The sequence below is a fragment of the Stegostoma tigrinum genome, chromosome 22 (genome assembly GCF_030684315.1).
Source record: "Stegostoma tigrinum isolate sSteTig4 chromosome 22, sSteTig4.hap1, whole genome shotgun sequence".
Classification (NCBI taxonomy): domain Eukaryota; kingdom Metazoa; phylum Chordata; class Chondrichthyes; order Orectolobiformes; family Stegostomatidae; genus Stegostoma; species Stegostoma tigrinum.
Genome location: NC_081375.1, coordinates 9,936,171 through 9,957,410, shown reverse-complemented (window position 1 = coordinate 9,957,410; position 21,240 = coordinate 9,936,171). Strand labels below are relative to the sequence as shown.

Sequence of the window (21,240 nt, the reverse complement as noted above, 5' to 3'; positions counted from 1 at the left end):
ATCATACAATGGTCACTAATCTCTGGAAGATGCTTAAGTATCTTGTCATCAATTAATCTCTCATTACACACACAACACCAGATTCAGAGTAACCTGCTCCCTGGTTGGTTCCACAACACACTTCTCCAAGAAACAATCTCTTTTGAACTCTTCAGTGAACTCTGCCTGCAGGCTACCCTTGCCAATTTGATTCTTCCAAACTGCATGCGTGTTAAAATCACTCGTGGTTATTGCCATTCTTTCTTGCAAGCCTCTAATATTTCCTGGTTTTAAAAAAACCAACTTGTAATTATATCTGATAATATGTACTTTCAACAAAAAAGACATCAAATTCTGGGGTTTCCATCAAATCTTGGGTACGTCCCACCTGCATACATTACTTTGAGATAATTTGGGCTCCTGCTGAAATGTCAAGTGGTAGAAGCACATGAAGTGGTTTATTCATTCCCCTAATCCATAAAGATGAATGACTGCCAAGTTTTTGGGGTTTCATTCTACATGTTTGAAGATTTTTAATCTGTGATGTTTTACAGTTAGTAAAGTGAAAATCTGAGGAAAATTTAAAAAGAACACAAATTGGATGTCAGAACTTAATGTTGAGAGAGACATTTTGTTAGAACTGTTTGTCTTGCACTTATTGAGACAATTCGCAAGAATCCCTATTAGGAGAAAACCAACACCTGCAAAACTTGTAATTGTCTACCCACAGCCTGTGATTCTGCATTTGCACAAAATTTTCTGGATAATTCTGATTGTATAAATTTTGCTGCAACTAATTTTGGATTGTCAGTCAGCATTATGGTATTGCCCATTTATGTGTAATGGAAATAATGCATATGAACACATTGGATTCTGTTCGTTGCACATGAAAGGAGCAGGAATACACATTGCATATATTCAAGTCCACATGATACTTGGCAGCCTTTTGCTGGTTCATTTCTCCCAGCAATGCATCAGTCAGCATGCCTGGTTCGAATTTAAGCAAAGCCTGGCAGTTAAATGTCGGTCTTCATTAGCTGGTGCATTCTCCCTGGCAATGCCTCCACCAATGAGAGTGCTCCTGTCAACCAATCAATACTGTCATCTGATACATTATACATTGGCTTTTCTCCTGAATTTGATATTCTTATGAATTGTCTTAATGCATGTAATCTGAAAAACTAGCAACAAAATGTCTTTTTCGTTCAACAATATAAAGAAAGTCTTCTGTTCTACAAGTGGTTTGGACTGTTAACTTTGTAAGAAATAATCTATTTCTATTCATGGTTACCCTCCGGCTAAATTACTTGTGTCATCACTTTATTCATCCATCTGTTCAATTTAAGTTTTAGTAAAATTGTAAGATTGACAGACATATATTGAAATATTTATAGAGTAAGAAAAAGAAAATAAATTTTCATTTCACATGCTATTCTAACCTGAAATTAGTAGGAACCCCTGCTCAATGTGACAAAATTGATGTGAAATGAAACTCGATCTTTTTTCGAAGCAAATTGATGGGGTGGATGGGGGGACAGAAGCTTTGGACCCTTTGCTCCAACTTGCCCATGCTGACCAGATATCCCACGTAAATCTAGTCCCATTTGCCAGCTTTTGGCCCATATGCCCCGAAGCCCTCCTTATTCATGTATCCATTCAGATGCTTTTTTAAATGTTGTAATTGTACCAGCCTCGACCGATCCCTGTGGCAGCTCATTCCGTACATGGTGCGCACTCTGTGTCAAAAAAATGCCTCTTGGGTTACTGTTGTATTTTTCCCCTCTGACACTAAAACTATCCCCATAAGTTTTGGTCTCCCATACACAAGGCAATAGACCTTGTCTATTCACCCTATCCATGCCCCTCATTATTTTATAAACCTCAATCAGGTAACCTCTCAACCTCCAATGCTCCAAGGAACATAGTCCCAGTCTATTCAGCCTTCCCTGTCACGCAAACTCTCCAACCCCAGCAACATGCTTGTAAAACTCTTCTGTACCCTTTCAAGTTTAACGACATCTTTCCTGTACCAGGGAGACCAATACCGAATGCAGTATTCCAATAGTGGTCTAACCAATGTCCTGTGCAGCTGTAACATGACATCCCAACCCATGTACTCAATGCACTAACCAATAAAGGCAAGTGTACCAAATACCCCTTCACTACCCTGTCTACCTGCATCTCCATGTTCAAAGAATTATGAACTTGCACCCCAAGGACTTTTTGGCAACAGTGTCCAAGACCCAACCATTAACTGTACAGGTCCTGCCCTGAATTGCTTTACCAAAATGTGACAATTATTTAAATTAAACTCCATCTGCCACTCCTTGGCCCATTGTCCATCTAATGAAGGTGTATTTGTACCCCATGGTAACCTTCTTCACTGTCTAATACACCAACAATTTTGGTTTCAGCTGCAAAGTTAATAATGTTTCCTCCTCTACTGACTTCAAAATCATTTATATAAATGACAGAAAACGTGGACCTGGCACTCATCTCTGCAGCTCACCGTTGATCACAGGCCTCTGGTCTAAAAACTACCATGTATCTCCTATCTTCAAGCCAGTTTTATATCCAAAAGGACACCTCTCTGTGGATTCCATTTGGTTTAATCTTGCTGGTCAGTCTACTACGTGGAACCATGTTGAACACCTTGCTGAAGTTCATGTAGATAGTGTCCACTGCTCTGCCATCATCGATCTTCTTTGCTGCCTCAAAAAACTCATCTAAGTTAGTGAGACATAATTTCCCACGCACAAAATCATGTTAACTATCCCTTACCTGTCCTTGCCTTTCAAAATATGTGGAAATCCTGTACCTCAGAATCTCCTCTTAAAAACATACTCACCACTAACTTCACGCTCACTGATCTATAGTTCCCTGAGTTTTCCTTGCCACCTTCCTTAAACAATGGCACCGCATTAGCCACCTCCTGGTCTTCCGGCACCTCACTCGTGGCTATTCATGATACAGATATCTCAACAAGGGGCACAACAACCACTTCCATAGCTTCCCAAAAAGTTCTGGGATGTACCTGATCAGGTCCCATGGGTTTATCCATCTTGATGTATTTTAAGACGTCCAGCACCACCACTTTCGTAATATCTTGAAGTGACCACGTTACTATTTGTTTGCCCAAGCTCTGTAGCTTCCATATCCTTCTCCACGCTAACTGCTGACGCAAAATAGTCATTAAGTATCTCACCCATCTCCTATTGTGCAAATTTTTCTTGGGAGACTAAAAGCTAGTGTCACTATCTGCTTTTTTCATAAGTGTACTCCTATCTCTCGTTACTGAAGTAGTGAACTTGTTAACAGTATTTTTGTAAATATGCTATCAGTCATGATACACAGCCTGGGTATTTCAGTTTTTGACTTAGATCTGTAACAAGCTCAAAAATGTATTGCTTCTGATTTGAATTCCTATCCTTTTTTGTGCCCAAAACCGAGAAGCGAAACCCAATTTCCAAACTTACCCAACCCAATCAAGTTATCATAACCTTCTGTGACCAACTAAATTATATAATGGAATTATAGAACTTCGGAAAATTTTTAAATGTTGGAGCACTCTATTCAGTTTAAATTCACCCTGTCGGGTGGGAAGAAGTGGAGACCTTGCCAAAAAGGTATGGCGATAATTATAACATGGAGCCATAGTACTTTACAGAACGGACAGAAGCTCTTCAACCTATCATGTCAGCAATAGCCATCTACCACCTATCTACTTTAATCCTCCTTTCCAGCACTTATTCCATAGCCTTGTACACTCTGGCATTTCAAGTGCCTATCTAAATCGGCATTAAATGTTGTAATGGTTCCCAGCTAAATCACCCTTTCAGGCAAATGTTACACATCACCCTCTGGATGAAAAAAAAAACTGATGAAATCTCTTCGAATCCTCCTGCCCAAGCTTTAAGTTTATACCCCCCTTTACCTCCCTGGCCACCTCTGATTCAAGGAGAATGACCCTATCCTATGTAGCCTCAGTTCATGACTGAAATATTCCAGCCTGGACAATATCCTGATAAATTTGCTCTGTACACTCTCCAATGCATTCACATCAGTCCCAGTTTTAAGATAAGGGAACTCATGGGGGAAATTGAAAGTTGATGTGAGTTTTTAGCATAAGCCTTTAATAGCAGTGTATTAGTGATATTTACTTTGCATGCCAAATAGAATTTTAACAATAAAGTTTGTTTTGTTTAAAAATGTTAAATTTTGTGCTGCAGTTCTTGGATAACAATTACTTGTTCAAATTCCATCTTGAAATATTAATGGGCCCAAACTTGATTGTAATAAAGGGGAGGAACACTGATTTAGTCTGAATGGATTTGCTAATATTGAAGGTTAAGTTGGCCTCAAACAGATCAAATGGATGATGCAAAAGATTCAACATATTTACACCACATTTTATTCAAAGTATTGTGTATTTTGCAACAATTTGAGAACAAGCTTGTGTACAGGGTTGTGATTTTTAGAGTGAGAAGTCTTATAGCATGGAAGGAGGCCATTTGATCTGGGTGCATGCTAGTTTTCTGGAGCAGTCCAGTCAGCCTGTTCTCTGGTGTCTCTAAAATGCTGCAAGGTTATTTCTCTTGAGTTTTCAAGTTCCTTTTGAAGTTATTAATTGCCTCTGCTTCTGCTACCATCATAGGTAGCAAATTCCAGGACATTATCACAAGCTAGACAAAATTCTTCCTCACATTCTCCCTCAATTTTCTGCCCAAGCTGTGAAGTTTGTGTTCTATATTTTGTACTGTATAAGAACAGCTTTCCTATGTAAATGTTATCCAAACGTGTTGAAATCTTTTGCACGTCAGAAGTTTCCTCATCCTCCTCTACTCAAATGCGAACAATCCTAACTTTTCCAATTAAATTTTTGAACTAAATTCCCTCATTCTTTGCACTAATCTCTTAACTGCCCCCCCAATCTTGGCAAGTTCGCCACATGCTTCCAAAATATGATGACCTGAACTGACTGTGGTACATTCATAATCGGCCAAATCTTTACTAAGGTTCAGGACAATTTCCCTGCTTTATACTCAAGCCTCGATCCCATGTTTTTCTAATTACACTCTCAATATATCTGTGGTGCAACGATCCACCCAGGTTCCTGTGTCCTTATGTACTTTAGAACTGAACCATTAAATATGTATTGCCTCATGCTATCTCTTCTGTCCATATGCATCACCTCACACTTGTCAGTTAATTTCTAACTGACTGGTCTTTCCATCTGTTCCAGCTTCATATTAAATCAAATATTCAGACTGTGATATAATTAAGTTGTTTTGAACTGATGTTGGCTGAACAAAGGTTAAGCTGTTGTGTGAGGGGCTAGCATTTGAGGTTTGTGTTTGAATGTGAGAAATAATTATGTTGGGCTGTGTTAAATTTCACTTATGCTTAAGTTGTAATATCAAATTTATTAAAACAAAGAAATTGAGTTTTGGCTGGCCAGTACTTTTCACTGTGTTTTCTATTCATTGTTTGGTAGGGCAGAATTTGAACATTGATGAGAGAAAAAAAAATCAAAGCTTTTTGCCTTGCATTCATCAGATCAATTTACAAGAAATAACAAAATAAAGGGAAAGCAACATTTATGCTGATTCGTTGGCAAGTAGGTGCCTTTAGAGACATTGAAATGGACTGTGTATCAGTCAAATGAGTCATGTGGTATATTAATTTCACTGCCACTGTGATGCTATTTATCTCAGCCATGTGCTCCAAAGATTGGAGGATCACGTGTGAGAACTAAATCTTGATCCACTATTCTCCTGAAAAGCATCTGTTTCTTTGCTAAACAAACTGTCTGCAAAGATGCCAATCATATTGTTTATTTCCCCAACAGTGATATTTTCATTAAGATACAGGAACTTGCATTAGAGAAGAATGTTGCTGTTGTATCAGCTGGTAGTCATTCTGGACAAGTCAGATTTCACACTAAAACCTGGTTTGATGGGTTGTTTTTATATTTGAAGTTTAGCTTCATTTGGGGTCGCTCGTTGAACATATCACAGTAATTTGTCTGAAGTCACATGCCTTTTTGGAAATGCTATTTTGACCCAATAAAGTTCCACACACTATTTATTGGCAACCTGAAATGGGAACTCAGCCATTTGTTTACTCTCTGAACAAGTTCATTATTCATTCAGAATCATTGGGCCAAAATCCTGGAATTCCCTCCCTAATGGCATTTAGTCCTTCCCAGCGCATGGACTGCAGTGGTCTTAGAAGGCAGCTCACAAACACTTTTTTTTAAAAGGCAGTTTAGGATTGACAATAAATGCTGGTCCTGCCAGCAACACCCACATCCCACCAATGAGTTTTTTTCAAAAAAGCTTGCTGCTGAAATAGGATATGTCAAAGCCATCCTGCAGGATAATGGCTACCCTGGCCAGATCATTTCTTGCAAATTCATGAATAGACTCTTTTGATCCTGAAAATTCCCTGGTCTAATTACCATGAAAGAATAAACCATATCAAAAGTTTGAGCAACAGCTAAAGTTAGCAGTTCACAAAGACTAGGATTTTAGCTACCAGTAGGATGTTGCCATCAAGCCAAAAAATCTTCCAAATACCTAATGTGGTATTCACTTTTCAGTGCCAGTGTGATGTAGCTCAAAGATAAGCAGATCAGTGCAAACAGCATATCCCTTTATCACTGGCAATTTGTCTTTCATGCTGCAATCACCAGCCAGCGTCAAAACTTTCAATGCAGTGTCCAACAGTCATGCAATTCAATAATTTAACTCCACAACTGACATTTACTGGATAATCCTAGGTGTTTTAAAATTACACTGACAGTGAATTAGGATCATCAGTAGGGTCTAGCCCGAAATATCAGCTTTTGTGCTCCTAACATGCTGCTTGGCCTGCTGTGTTCATCCAGCTCTACACTTTGTTATATGGGATCATCAGTTGAGCTCACATTGTGGCAGTATCTGTGATTTGGAATTGTTCTTCTCATCCACTTTGAATCTTGTAGTTGAAACAATTGCTGCATTCCAAAAAATAATTAAACTGCGTTGAACAGTGTGGCTTTGTCATGGAAGCAAACATTTCTATTGCATATGGAAACTGTCAGCACACCGAACTAGTTATATACAGTGAAGACAATGTTAAACTGTTTCCTCCTAATATTGTATACATCTCACATTTCCTGCATACCTGTCACAATGAGTGTCTGTTGTAAAATCTGATGAGCTAAGTCTGGAATCTGGGAAGGATGAGTGTTTTGTTGGTAATTGTAAATGCTCACTTTGCATGAAGATGTTTTGAAATGGGAAACAAAAGTATGTTTCAAAAGGACAGTTAATATTGTTTTGTTTCTACCTGTTTCTTCTGTGTTAATCATTTTGTCTTTTATTGTTTAGGATGGAAGATTACAGGAAGGCATTGATAACCTATTGTCTTTGGAAAAGCAGACTCGAACTGTAAGTGGAAGCTCAGTTATTAAATTTGAAGTTAAAACATGATATGTAATAGGAGCAGGAGTAGGCCAAACAGCCCATCAAACCTGCACGACCATTCATTTGAATTGTGATTGACCTGATTGTGAACTGAACTTTATCTTCGTGCCCCCAGCAATAAACCTTGACTCCCTTGTAAATCAAGAATCTAACTCTGCCTTGAATGTATTCCATGATCCATCCACTGATCATCTCTAGTAGAGAATTGCAAAGACTAGTCATTACTGACAGAAAAAAACTCTTCTTAATCTTGACTTCAGTTAAAGACATTTTTAAACTATGGCCCCAAGCATGCTGCAGTCCCTCAATTTACATAAGACTGTAAAATAAAGGAGCAGAATTAGGTCATTGGCCCATAGTCTGCTCCACCATTCGATCATGGCTGATTTGTTTCTCACCCCATTCTCCTCTCTTCTCTCTTTATCCCTTCATTGTCTGTAATGGTGTCCCTGTAACCCTGCGTTTCCCATAGCTAATGCACCTAGCCTGCACACCCCCGGTCACAAAGGGAAATTTAGCATGACCACTCCGCCTAATGTGCACATCTTTGGGTGGTGGGAGGGAACAAACAGCATCTGGGGGAAACCCACACAGAAGGAGATGGACTTGATCCTGGTGCTGTGAGGCAGCAGTGGTACCCACTGAGCCATTGTGCTGCCTCCAGACCTCTCACTTTTCCACTTGTTTTCTATCTGCCACTTCTTTGCCTGCTGTTGTACCTGTTGCAAGTCCTTCTGCAGCCACCTCATTTCCTCACCATTAACTGCTCCTCCACCTATCTTTGTGTCGTCTGCAAATTTTCGCAACATTGCCATCCTGTCCACAAGTTGTGAAATTTATATATTATTAATATATAATATGAGTATTGTGGTCCCAACACTGTTCCTGTCGAACTTCACTGCTACCATCCTGAAAAAGGCCCCTTTATTCTTACTCTCTGCCTTCTGCCAGTCAGCCAACATTCTATTCAGGCCAGTACCCTGCTGCTAATACCATGGGCTCTCATCTTTCTATGCAGCCTCCTCTGCAGCAGCTTATCCAAGGCCTTCTGGTAATCTGGCACTCCTTTGTATAACTTCTTTGTTACCTCCTCAAAGAATTCTAACAGATTTGTCAGGCATTACCTCCCATGTCAAAGCCATGCTGATTCAGCCCTATTTTACCATGCATTGTCAAGTAGTCTGCAAACTCACCCTTAATAATGGGCTCGTAAAATCTTACCAACGACTGAGGTCAGTCTAAGCACTCTATAATGTCCTGTCTTCTGCTTCCCTCCTTTCTTAAGTAGGGGTGTTACATTGGCCATTTTCCAGTACTCTGAAACCCCCTCTGACTGCAGAGTTCCCAACATCTGACCTGCTCTTTCAGCATTAGTGTTTATATGGCTCGTTCAATTAAGCTTCTAGTCAGTGGTAACCCCAGGATGTTGAGTTTGAGATTCTGTGATGATCATTCCATTCGGTGTCAAGGCAAGGTCGTGAAACACTCCTGGTAGATGTAGTATGATCGACCTAGGGATGATTGAAGCTGGTAAAGAGATTTGGGCCTCAGACACTACCATGAGGAATTCCTGCCATGATGTTTTGGTGCTAAGTTGATTGGGCTTCACCAGTGATAACCATCTTCCTCTGTTTGGTTCCAGTAGAAGTTTTCCCTGTTCTGACTTCAGTCGTGCTAGAGCACCTTAATGCCACACTTGGCCATAGAATCATAAAATTTCTGCAGTCCAGATTGGGCCAAATGGTTTCTTTGAATCTACACTGACCCTCAGTGCATCCCTCCCTATTCCTGTAACCAACCATTGTGCCCTCCAATCAGTTGAACCTTTAATGTCAAGACCAGTTACTATCACCTTACCATGAAATCAACTTTTTTGTCTACGTTTGGACTGAGTCTATAATTATGTCTGGAGCTGAACAGTTATGGCAGACTCCAAACTGAACATTGATAAATAAACAGGTAATTGTTGAGAGAGTGCCACTGGATTCACTGTCAGCAACACTTTTCTTTCCTATGCTGCAATTTGAGAATAAACTGAGACTAGATTGGATTTGTCATTCTTTTGTGAATGGGATGGTAGTGTTGTAGCAGCACTAATCCAACTTGTCGAAAGACTTTGAAGCACAAGTTTATGGAATTCAGTGTAACTGAGTGGGCTGAGAGCTTTTATTACATACAGCGCATTCAACTGCTTCTTGTTATATGGAATAAATTAAGTTGTCTCAAGACAAATATTTGTGATGCGAGACCTTCATAAGAAATCTGAGCTGGATGAACCACTCAGCTATTTTAGTTGAAGATGGTTGCAACTATGTATAAGCCTTGTCTTTTGCTCTGCACGTCTGGGCTCCTCCTCTATTAAATATAGAGATATTTTCAGTGGTTCCTGCTCTGGTAAGTTAATTGATTATCTGTGACCATTCACAACTGCATGTGGCAGGACTGCAAACCAATTTGAGGTTCGTAGGATCTCTTCAAACCAGTTTCTTTAATACAGCATGAAAAAAGTAAATTACTGTCACAGATGATTGAACCAGAAGCTTTGGGAAGTGTGAAGTATAATGAAATAGCAAATGAGATTCAGTATTATTAGAAACCAACAAGGAATATTTATGGATAATAAAATGTGAGGCTGGATGAACACAGCAGGCCAAGCAGCATCTCAGGAGCACAAAAGCTGACGTTTCGGGCCTAGACCCTTCATCAGAGAGGGGGATGGGGGGAGGGAACTGGAATAAATAGGGAGAGAGGGGGAGGCGGACCGAAGATGGAGAGTAAAGAAGATGGAGAGTAAAGGAATATTTATGAATTGGATGGTGAAGTGGAACAGGGTGAGCGTCTAGTTGAGGGCCGAGAAAGCCCTTTTATGTCTAACGTGAAATAATGTAAGCCCATGTTCACCATTCTAATCCAATTCCATTAATTCATTCTAAAACCATTTGTTTGGCTTCATTCGTAATTGTACGGAGACTGTTGTTTTAACCTAGTGGTTTGATTTTGGTTTCTCTCATAAATTCTAGGCTTCTGATATGACATCTACATCTAGAATCCTTGTTGCCATAGTAAAAATGTGTTATGATGCGAAAGAATGGGATGCATTGAATGAAAATATTGTACTTTTGTCTAAAAGGAGAAGTCAATTAAAACAGGTAAGATCCACAGCTTGCATAGATCAACATCATAACTATTCTAGACTGTAAATTCAACGTAAAAAGCACTTTGCTAGGTTTTTATCAGAAAATTACTTTTGAGATTCGAGCGGAGTACTGAGGGAGCAATTTAAACACGCTCAAATATTTAATTGGCATTTGTCGCTATAAAGTCAATTAAGACTTGTAGACTTTAAACTACTGATCATTTGCTGAGGTGTTTTCAACAACAAGGATTACAGAATTTACACATTCTGTGCTGTTTTTGTGTTGCTTGTGTAAGATGAAGTATAAAGAATAATTAAGAACATCTTGGGTGTATTAATAATGTACTTGATAAAAGTGAATGTTTTTGCCTGACTCTCTTCACATCTCTGCTATAAGATGATTGGTTCTGGAATATTATCATTAGCAGCATGTTGCTCATAATGTAATGCCTGTATAAGATTCAGATAATCTTGTGCATTTAGTTAAATTTAAACATACTGTTCATGTGGCATGTGTACTTGTTGCTTTGTGTATTGATTCTCACCTAATGTGACGAGTGCTGCAAAGCCATCATCATTTTTTGCTTTTAAATGTGCAGGCAGTTACAAAAATGGTCCAAGAGTGTTGTACATATGTTAGCCAGATCACTGACCTGCCAATCAAGTTGAGGCTGATTGACACTCTGCGTACTGTTACTGCTGGGAAGGTGAGTATGTTTTTCCATTGGTTCACAAATGTGTTTTCTTTGCAAAATGGAACTTGGAAAGAAAATCATAAGCTACTTAACTTTTAAGATAGTGCACACTTGCAAAAATGATGAGTATATTTTTATATGAAGGAATAAAGACATTACCATTAGTGTTTGGAACTTTAAGCTGTTGCATGTTTTTACATGTTAATACTATTTATGCTTAAGATTTTTCATTTAAAAACACAGATGTTTATTAAAATAATTATGAATGAAATATGCAACAATGAAGTTGACCAGGAAGCCAATAGCATCATTAAAATTTCCAGACACTATTGGAAGAGGACTACTAGGTATCAATGGAACCATACCAAATCATGATTCACCAATAATTATTGATTGAGGAATAAAGTCAGTTGCAAAGAAAGAAACTTCTTTTTGTCTCTTTCATGTCATCAGTAATTCTCCAAGTGCTTTATAACCACTGTTTTTGTTCTCTAAAGTGCAACGTAACAAAAGCAGCAAATTAACGATTAACCACATGATTTATTTTTGGCATTAGAACATAGAACAGTACAGCACAGAACAGGCCCTTCAGCTCACAATATTGTGCCGACCATTGATCCTCATGTATGCACCCTCAAATTTCTGTGACCACATGCATGTCCAGCAGTCTCTTAAATGACCCCAATGACCTTACTTCCACAACTGCTGCTGGCAACGCATTCCATGCTCTCACAACTCTCTGTGTAAAGAACCCGCCTCTGACATCCCCTCTATACTTTCCTCCAACCAGCTTAAAACTATGACCCCTCGTGCTAGCCATTTCTGCCCTGGGAAATAGTCTCTGGCTATCAACTCTATCTATGCCTCTCATTATCTTGTATACCTCAATTAGGTCCCCTCTCCTCCTCCTTTTCTCCAATGAAAAGAGACCGAACTCAGTCAACCTCTCTTCATAAGATAAGCCCTCCAGTCCAGGCAGCATCCTGGTAAACCTCCTCTGAACCTTCTCCAAAGCATCCACATCTTTCCTATAATAGGGCGACCAGAACTGGACGCAGTATTCCAAGTGCGGTCTAACCAAAGTTTTATAGAGCTGCAACAAGATCTCATGACTCTTAAACTCAATCCCCCGTTAATGAAAGCCAAAACACCGTATGCTTTCTTAACAACCCTGTCCACTTGGGTGGCCGTTTTAAGGGATCTATGTATCTGCACACCAAGATCCTTCTGTTCCTCCACACTGCCAAGAATCCTATCCTTAATCCTGTACTCAGCTTTCAAATTCAACCTTCCAAAATGCATCACCTCGCATTTATCCAGGTTGAACTCCGTCTGCCACCTCTCAGCCCATCTCTGCATCCTGTCAATGTCCCGCTGCAGCCTACAACAGCCCTCTATACTGTCAACGACACGTCCAACCTTTGTGTCGTCTGCAAACTTGCTGACCCATCCTTCAATCCCCTCATCCAAGTCATTAATAAAAATTACAAACAGAGGCCCAAGGACAGAGCCCTGTGGAACCCCACTCACCACTGACTTCCAGGCAGAATATTTTCCTTCTAATACCACTCGCTGTCTTCTGTTGGCCAGCCAATTCTGTATGTAGACAGCTAAGTTCCCCTGTATCCCATTCCTCCTGACCTTCTGAATGAGCCTACCATGGGGAATCTTATCAAATGCCTTACTGAAGTCCATATACACCACATCCACAGCTCGACCCTCATCAACTTTTCTAGTCACATCCTCAAAGAACTCGATAAGGTTTGTGAGGCATGACCTGCCCCCCTCAGAGCCGTGTTGACTGCATTTGATCAAGCCATGCTCTTCCAGATGGTCATAAATCCTATCCCTCAGAAAACTTTCTAACACCTTGCAGACGACAGACGTGAGACTTACTGGTCTGTAATTGCCGGAGATTTCTCTGTTTCCTTTCTTGAAGAGAGGAATTACATTTGCCTCTCTCCAGTCCTCAGGTACGACTCCAGTGGACAGCGAGGATGCAAAGATCCTCGCAAGTGGCGAAGCAATTGCATTTCTCGCTTCCTAAAGCAACCGAGGACAAATCTGGTCTGGGCCTGGCGACTTGTCAATCTTAATGTTTGACAAAAATTAGTCATGAAAATTAAAGAAATTGGGCATAAAACATCCAACGTGCTTGGTCTTCCTTTAAATCCATCTAAAAGCTGGGACGAGACTAAGATTTTTCTTTCAGAAAACACTAAGGCCGGTTTGACAAGAGTGACCATGGGAGTCACCATTGGTGCTATCCAGCTGCAAGGGTTTTCTTGAATTGAGAGCACTACCAAAACCTGAAGCCAAGAAAGCTGGTTTCCAGACAGGCAAAGGCAGAAGTTGAGCAATGAACCCATGACACGCATGGCTTTTTCATTGCAGTCGAGACCATCTATGGCTCAAGTCAACTTGACTGTGAACAATGAAAGGAGTGGGACTCAATAAGGATAAAAAGGCAGTCAGTGCCCACTGGAATGAAGACTTTTAAGGATCTTCTCAACCAAGGCTATTCTACCCCAATTTTCCAGCTTTTGGCCCATACTCTTATGTGCCTTGGCATCGCAAACGTACCTCTAAATAGTACTTCAGTGTTTCTGCCTCTACTACTTATTCAGATAATGAGTTCCATATTCCCACCACTGCCTCTGGAAATAAAAAATCTCTCTAAACCTCTTGCCCCTTAGTTTACTTTAAATCTATGCCCTCTGACATTGAATCCTCCACCAAGGGAGAAGTTCCTTTCTGTTTACCCAGTGTCTCCCATAATTTTATCCATCTCAATCATGTTCCCCCTCAGTCTCCTCTGCCCTAAGGAAAACAACCCCTGTCTGTCCTATCTCTGTTCATTCCTGAAACTGTTTGGTGCAGGCAACTTCCTGGTAAATTTTCTCTGCACCATCTCTAGTGTAATCATATCTCTCTGCCGATGTAGATTCCATACTAACCAACATTTTATCCAAGTCCAACATAACCTCCCTGTTGTTAAACTGTATACCTCAAATAAGAAAGGCAAGTTACCCATATGCTGCCTTAACCACTTTATCTACCTGTCGCTCTATCGTAAGGGACTGGGTGGACATGTACATCAAGGATCCTCTGATCAACTGTGTTCCCCAAAGTCCTACCATTTATCATGTATTCTATGCTTTGTTTGTCCTGCCCAAGTGCATCACCTCACGCTTAACTTCCAATCGCATAAAAAAAATTATGGTGTGTCCTTTTTCAAATTTAGCTGCCCACAGAAATTCAAGTGCCGCACCCCCATACACATCAACCTTCCAGTTGATCAGAGATAATGGGAGCTGCAGATGCTGGAGAATCCAAGATAATAAAGTGTGAAGCTGGATGAACACAGCAGGCCAAGCAGCATCTCAGGAGCACAAAAGCTGACGTTTTGGGCCTCAGCCCTTCATCAGAGATGTCGAGCTTCTCTGAAGGACGAATAGCCAGTTGTGTGTAGTCTCGAGGACCGTCCCAACACCTGTCCTCAAGCTACAGAAAAGAGACAGGACTTGTCTATTTGCACACTTGGAGATTGGGTTCCAATGTTTTGTCAGTTATTCATGAAGACATTTGAGAGAACGAGCCTTAGGCGAAACATCCAGAAGATGTCATCCTCTACCAACATACTCCTGCTCTACAACACTGTTCTTTGACTATCAAGATCAATGGCAAGTCACTGGATAAAGAATCAATTCTCACACCTTATGTGCCTCTTTTCAGTTACTGTAGACATCAATAACATCCGCAGCATCAACACGTCGATTATTGTCCATTAGCTGCATTGGTTCAAAGACATTTCAAAGGAATAATGCTGGCCTGGACATTGTACCGAACACCCTGAATAGTACCATGGGCCTTTTATGTTTTTATTATAATGTTTCATCCTAAGATGGCACCTCCAGCAGTGTAGCACCCGTCCTTTACTGTAACTGTTATAGATTATTCGTGGAGTGAATAAACCCTTAACTTGAAAACAATTGTACTGATTGAGACCAACCTGACACTGAAGGAAGGAGAAAGCAAAGTCTGTTTTTTAAAAAAAAAAGCCACGTGCAAGTAATTTTCCTTGTGAAATTTAAATTTTGACTGAAGACAGTGAGTAACCTTTTCAGCTTTTCTGATTTTGAAAAGATTTTGTATGTTACATGAAGCGGGAAGATCTTTTTCTTAGGAAATCACAAATTCTTGAAGGCACTACCAATGCTAGAATCTCATTTAATGGATGGTAGCAACTCCCTAAGACTATTTTTGACTCCTGAGATAGAGATTAATTCTTGCATGCTTGTAAACTCTACAAGCAGCAGAGCGAAAGTTGCATGTAATAAAATCAATTTTACCATTCTTTAACAACATTCTTATAATAGCACATCTAAAAACCCAACAAACACTGATCAAACCATTTGGTGTACTTGCGTAGTAAGGTATCTGAGTCACTTATTTATTAACTGTTGTTTGAAGGGTCAGTATTATGCCTATATTTTTGCCTGCCCTGCCTTAGAGGCAGTAAATCAAGGCAAGAATATTGTTGCAGTGCTTGCAGTTTTTCTGCACAATATTTATTACCAAGTTATTTCTGTTCATATGATCCGTCTCATCTAGTCTAAGCCAGCCAGAGAATCCACGGGCATACTATTCCAAAAACAATTGCTTTGTGTTGAAATTTCTAAAAACTCTTAATTTGTTTCATGCACATGAACTGATCAATGCTAATTCCTAGTATGTAATGCACATTGAGCTAACAGACAAGAAATAGTACTGGATGTTATTTGTAGCAAGCATGTTCCAAACAACTAATAACAATGTTGCTTCTCCAGACTTTGTGCAACGTTTCAATCAAATTCATATTAGGATCTAACAACTTATACTTGTGACCTCCCCAATTTGTATTGTTACATGTAATGCATGGAAAAATGCTTTTAAGGATAGTAGAGAGTGGATCAAAAGCTGAACATAGCAAAACAAAATTACTCCTACATACAAACTGTTTGTTTTTCCAGATTTACGTGGAAATTGAACGTGCTCGTTTAACCAAACACTTAGCCATGATAAAGGAGGAGGCTGGGGAGCTGAAAGAAGCTGCTTCTATTTTGCAAGAGCTTCAGGTGAACATTTAAGCTTGTAAAAGGTTCTTGCTTTTAATGATTCGAGGATTTCCTGAAATAATTAGAACAGTTAATTCCTATCTAACAAAGGAAATTAATCAAATTGCTGTTGGATCAGACCCAAAAATGCCTTTTCAGCTTAGACTTCTGTTTTTTAATTTCAGATTCATGTTACAACTTGAACTTGATCAACAGAGATCAAAAGCTCCTCTCTTCTTTTTGTCCTATGTTTTCCTTTTTCACAAAGAAATTAGAATACTGATGTTGTCTTGCAAATTTCACTTCAAATTTATTGATTAACAAAACACAGAATGAAATGTTTCATGTAGAAATATCTTGTTACCATCCCGTGAGGTTGATTGTCAAACACGTGAGTTTAGTATCAAAGCATTTTGCTTGACTTATGACAGACCTGTGTCAATTTTTAAAAAAAAAATCCAGTAAGGCATTGAAGTTTGAATGAAGCAGAGTTTGTTTTTCTTATTTGTTCAAGAGATGTTGATGTCTCTGAATAGGCCAGCCTTAGAGTTCATCTCTAATTGACCTACAGAAAGTGGTGATGGTGATTTGCCTTCTTGAACTGCTTCAATCCTTGGGGCTTCGAGACACCTACAATCCTGTTAAGAGGAGAATGTAAAATTTTGACCCAGTGACAGTGAAGGAATGAGCACATACTTTCATGTTTGTGACTTGGAGGGGAACCTGCAGAATGAGGCATTCCCATTCATCTGCTGTCCCAACTGCTAAGCATCTTCACTGTCAGAATTCTGCAGGTACCATTCTCTCTTAAACATCCTGTCCACTCTGTCATCACCTCATTCCCACTTCTGAAGTCAGCACTCCACGCAATTGCAGAAAGTGCGATGCTTGCTCATTCACCTCTCCCTTCTCAGTGTGCAAACCCCCAAATACATCTCCCATGTGAAGCAGCACTTTGCTTCCACAGCTTTCAATCTAGTTTTCTCTATTTGCTGTTTAATCTGGTCTCTTTTACCTGGGCAGGACCAGATACAGACGGCTCTTCCAATAAATCCCCTTGTTCCAAAGCTAACATTTTTGCCCTGTCCGTTCTACAGTGTTCCAACTAAGATCAACACAAACTGGAGAAACAAAATTTTTTTTTGTTAGGCATTGTGTAGCCCCTAGGACTCAATATTGAGATCTCCACCTTCACAACATGTCAGTCTTGCCTTTATCTCATTCTGCAAATCACCACTACCCCAACCACGTCTTGTTGGCTTTGCTGGCAGCAGGTGACAAGCATTTTCTTCTTTTAACACCTATCATTTAGACCAGCTTCCTATCGCTCTCATTTGATGCCTACATCTCTCAAAGCAATGTATTAACTCTGTTACTTTCTCCACAGATGCTACCAGATCTGCTGAGTTTCTCCAGTAATTTGTCTTCATTTTAGATTCACAGCATCCTGGTATTTTGATTAAATAACATTTCTATTACACTTCTAAAAAACATATTTTTCTGGTCTTGAACAAACAGGTTGAAACCTATGGGTCAATGGAGAAGAAAGAAAAGGTTGAATTTATCTTAGAGCAAATGAGACTTTGTTTGGCTGTAAAGGATTACATTCGAACCCAAATCATCAGCAAAAAAATAAACACAAAATTCTTCCAAGGGGAAAATACTGAGGTATTTGATGTGCTTTTTAAAATTATATTAATTCATGGATGAAATCACCAATTTCCATATTTCCAAGCTGTAAAGAGAGCCAGAATTGCTTTTTCATACTTGAAACTGATGTTGCAGTGATGGGGTATCATCACCATGTTTTGTTCGATTATAACATAGAATTCTAAATTTTGCTTTATCTCAAATTATAATGGTTGTACTGGGTGAACAGAAATTAAGTGTGGAAATTGGAGTGCAACTTTCCTGTAGTTATATTGTTTGCAATAACAACATGGAAATAATTTTGATAGAGACCGAAGGCAAGTTGTATAAAAGTGCAAAGCTCTATGGGTTAGAGGCATTGACGAGGAGAAAGTGGGTTTTGGCTGAATAGCTCAATATTGAAAAGTAGTTATGCATGTGAGAAATCTGACACTGTCCTTTTTTTTTGGTGGAGACATAAGGCAATCTTCTTTAAGGCAGCAGCAGGGTCCCTAGCGCAGTAATTATGTTTGAACACAAAGCAGGCCTTGTGATCTTTATTGTGCTGCATTTTCTTAAATTAAGATGGCTTTCTGTTTAAATTACTTCCATTTTGAGTTGGTCTCTATCTGACTAACAACAGATGAGAAGCAACACCTAGGTGAATGATTGTTAAGCCATTTTTAATTGAACACATCTGCAGTGATATCAATGCAGTTTGATACCGTTTAACAGGAACTGAAGTTGAAATACTACAACCTAATGATTCAAGTTGATCAACACGAGGGATCCTATCTGTCCATCTGCAAGCATTATCGTGCCATCTATGACACACCATGTATCCAAGCAGAGAGTACAAAATGGCAACAGGTAAAGAGCTGGTATTGGTTATGCTGGAGTGTGGTAATTAAGTTGTTGGGTGTAAATACAGCAACAGTCGATCTTCTTTGTTCTTGTGCTGTTTGTGGATAATTCTTGATCACCTTCCAGCTTGGAACTCTTCACAATGACCTCTTTTCTGAAACACTAATGAAGATTTCTGTGTGTAAAACCAGCTTGTTGCCAAATATTGTCCCTTAGAATTCTTTTGACCATCAGAATTTCTTATCATAGATACTCTCATAGATTATGACATTTGCTTTGGGGCCAGAAAAAGTGAAGCTCATATTAGGTACTTGCATTTCCTCCTCCTTCCATTTCATCTTACTCAAAAAGAAACAGCCCAGCCAGTGAGAGGCTTCTTGTATGCTGATGGCAGTATCTGAGGCAACAATTGGTCATAATTTCTCTGTCTACTTGAATATTTTGATGTTACTAATTTCTGAAAGCATCGTGTAACACAACAATTGCCCCTTGTTCTAAGAGTTTAATCCTATTCCTTGGCTTTCCAGTCTGTCATTGGGACTTTGGCTGCAAGAATCAGCTTTGCCAAAGTTGGAACGTAAAACAAGTTCCATTAATGATGAATTGCTAATTTGGAACCTGTTGGGTAAATGTAGTACAGTTTTTAAAGGCTACAGTCCAGTGATAGAGAGATATTGTATAAAATATTCTCTTGGGTTAAGTAGTAGTGCAAATTAATGATTAAATGACAATGACTTTTACAATGTATTAATTTCCTTTCAGTGATTGCAAACTCTGATTCTGCAAAATGATTATGAATGATGCTTTGTCAATTTGGAATTATGTCAATAGTCTGTATCTTTCAATATGTGGATAATTTATATTTCAAATAGCAATAAAGATTCCCACCATCCTAACTTACCGCTTCTTCCATATTCATCATGATGATAATTATTTAAGAATAATGTAAAATCTTAACATTGTCATCTTTTGAAAGGAGATTCTGCACGCAGTTGCTTTTTCAAAATCTTTATTTGCTTTAAAGAGGAAAATAGCAATCAGTACATTTTGCATTGTTTGGAAAATGAGCCTGTCAACTTCAGGTTAGAAATAGTATGAAGTATTAAGAATGCAGGGTAAAACAAGACGGTGATGATGTTGGGAAAAGTGACCAGAAAAACCAAAGATAGATTGACCCACAATACTTTTGCAGATGTAGTTTGTAAGATACAAACAAGTAAATACCAAAAGCTGTCCCAATGTCCTGATTATTTGCTATGTAGTGTTAATTGATTAAATATTTATTTAGAAAGTATTCTGATTTGGGAAAACATGTACTTTGGTATAAGTTTTCATCAAATCTAACAGTTATTAGTGTTGCTTGTTCTGGCAGATGAAAGCATGTTTTTAAGAGAAATTGAATTGAATGTGCTGAAGTTAATTTCTCAAATTATGCATCACCAAAATAATGTTGTGGATTTATATGAAGTTTTGACCAGGAACTTGAATGTTTTGCAAGCTAAAGGGAGGTATGGTCAGTTAGAGATGGAAAGGAATATACTTCAAGAATTTATATTGAAAGAATCCTCTTTAGAGAACAGCTGTTCTGTTTCTACCTTATGTTCTTTGAATCAACTAACTCTCATAAACAGAGCAGTTTGTTATCTGCAGTGTCTGATAAATTTGGGATTTCTTTAACTATCTAGTTAAACTATTCAATATTTCACAATTCCGCAGTTAGCAATTGTAATATGTTTTTGGAAATTCAAATGGTAATACCAGTCCTGCATTTTGTTAGGCTGTTAATTCATGTGTATGCTGTTTTGAATTTATTTAAACTTAGGTTTTAATTTCCTTTACTTTATAACACCCCAGGCTTTGAAGAGTGTCGTTTTGTATGCAATCCTCGCTCCCTATGATAATGAGCAATCCGACCTAGTTCACAGAATTAGTCTGGACAAAAGACTTGAAGAGATTCCCAAGTACAGGTACAGTGAAGTTTAAAATGAGAAAAATAAATTGAGTTTCAAAAAAGAGCTGCCACTGTCTTGGTGGAAGAACCTGCACAGTTCATATCTTAAGGATAGCCTTAAATACTATTAAGCGCTAATTAATTGCTTCTGAAATGTAGCTACAGTTCAGTTACATAAACTAATGCAACAGACAATCTGAAATAATTAGGTCCCAAAATAGCTGAAGAATACAACTAATAAATACCAGAGATAATGGGAACTGCAAATGCTGGAGAATCTGACATAACAAAGTGTGGAGCTGAATGAACACAGGCCAAGCAGCATCGTAGGAGCACAAAAGCTGACGTTTCGGGCCTGGACCCTTCATCAGATCTGATGAAGGGTCCAAGCCCGAAACGTCAGCTTTTGTGCACCTAAGGT

General features: G+C 39.0%; 1 protein-coding gene across 1 annotated transcript in view; it reads left to right on the top strand.

The window, feature by feature from the left end:
- Positions 1-21,240, top strand: part of psmd12 (proteasome 26S subunit, non-ATPase 12) — a 38,334-nt gene that overhangs the window by 3,286 nt on the left and 13,808 nt on the right. The window contains exons 2-8 of the mRNA XM_048554828.2: positions 7,353-7,412; positions 10,469-10,597; positions 11,184-11,291; positions 16,292-16,396; positions 17,894-18,043; positions 18,740-18,874; positions 20,723-20,835. Of these exons, the coding sequence (XP_048410785.1) occupies positions 7,353-7,412; positions 10,469-10,597; positions 11,184-11,291; positions 16,292-16,396; positions 17,894-18,043; positions 18,740-18,874; positions 20,723-20,835 (800 nt within the window). The remainder of the gene's footprint in view (positions 1-7,352; positions 7,413-10,468; positions 10,598-11,183; positions 11,292-16,291; positions 16,397-17,893; positions 18,044-18,739; positions 18,875-20,722; positions 20,836-21,240) is intronic.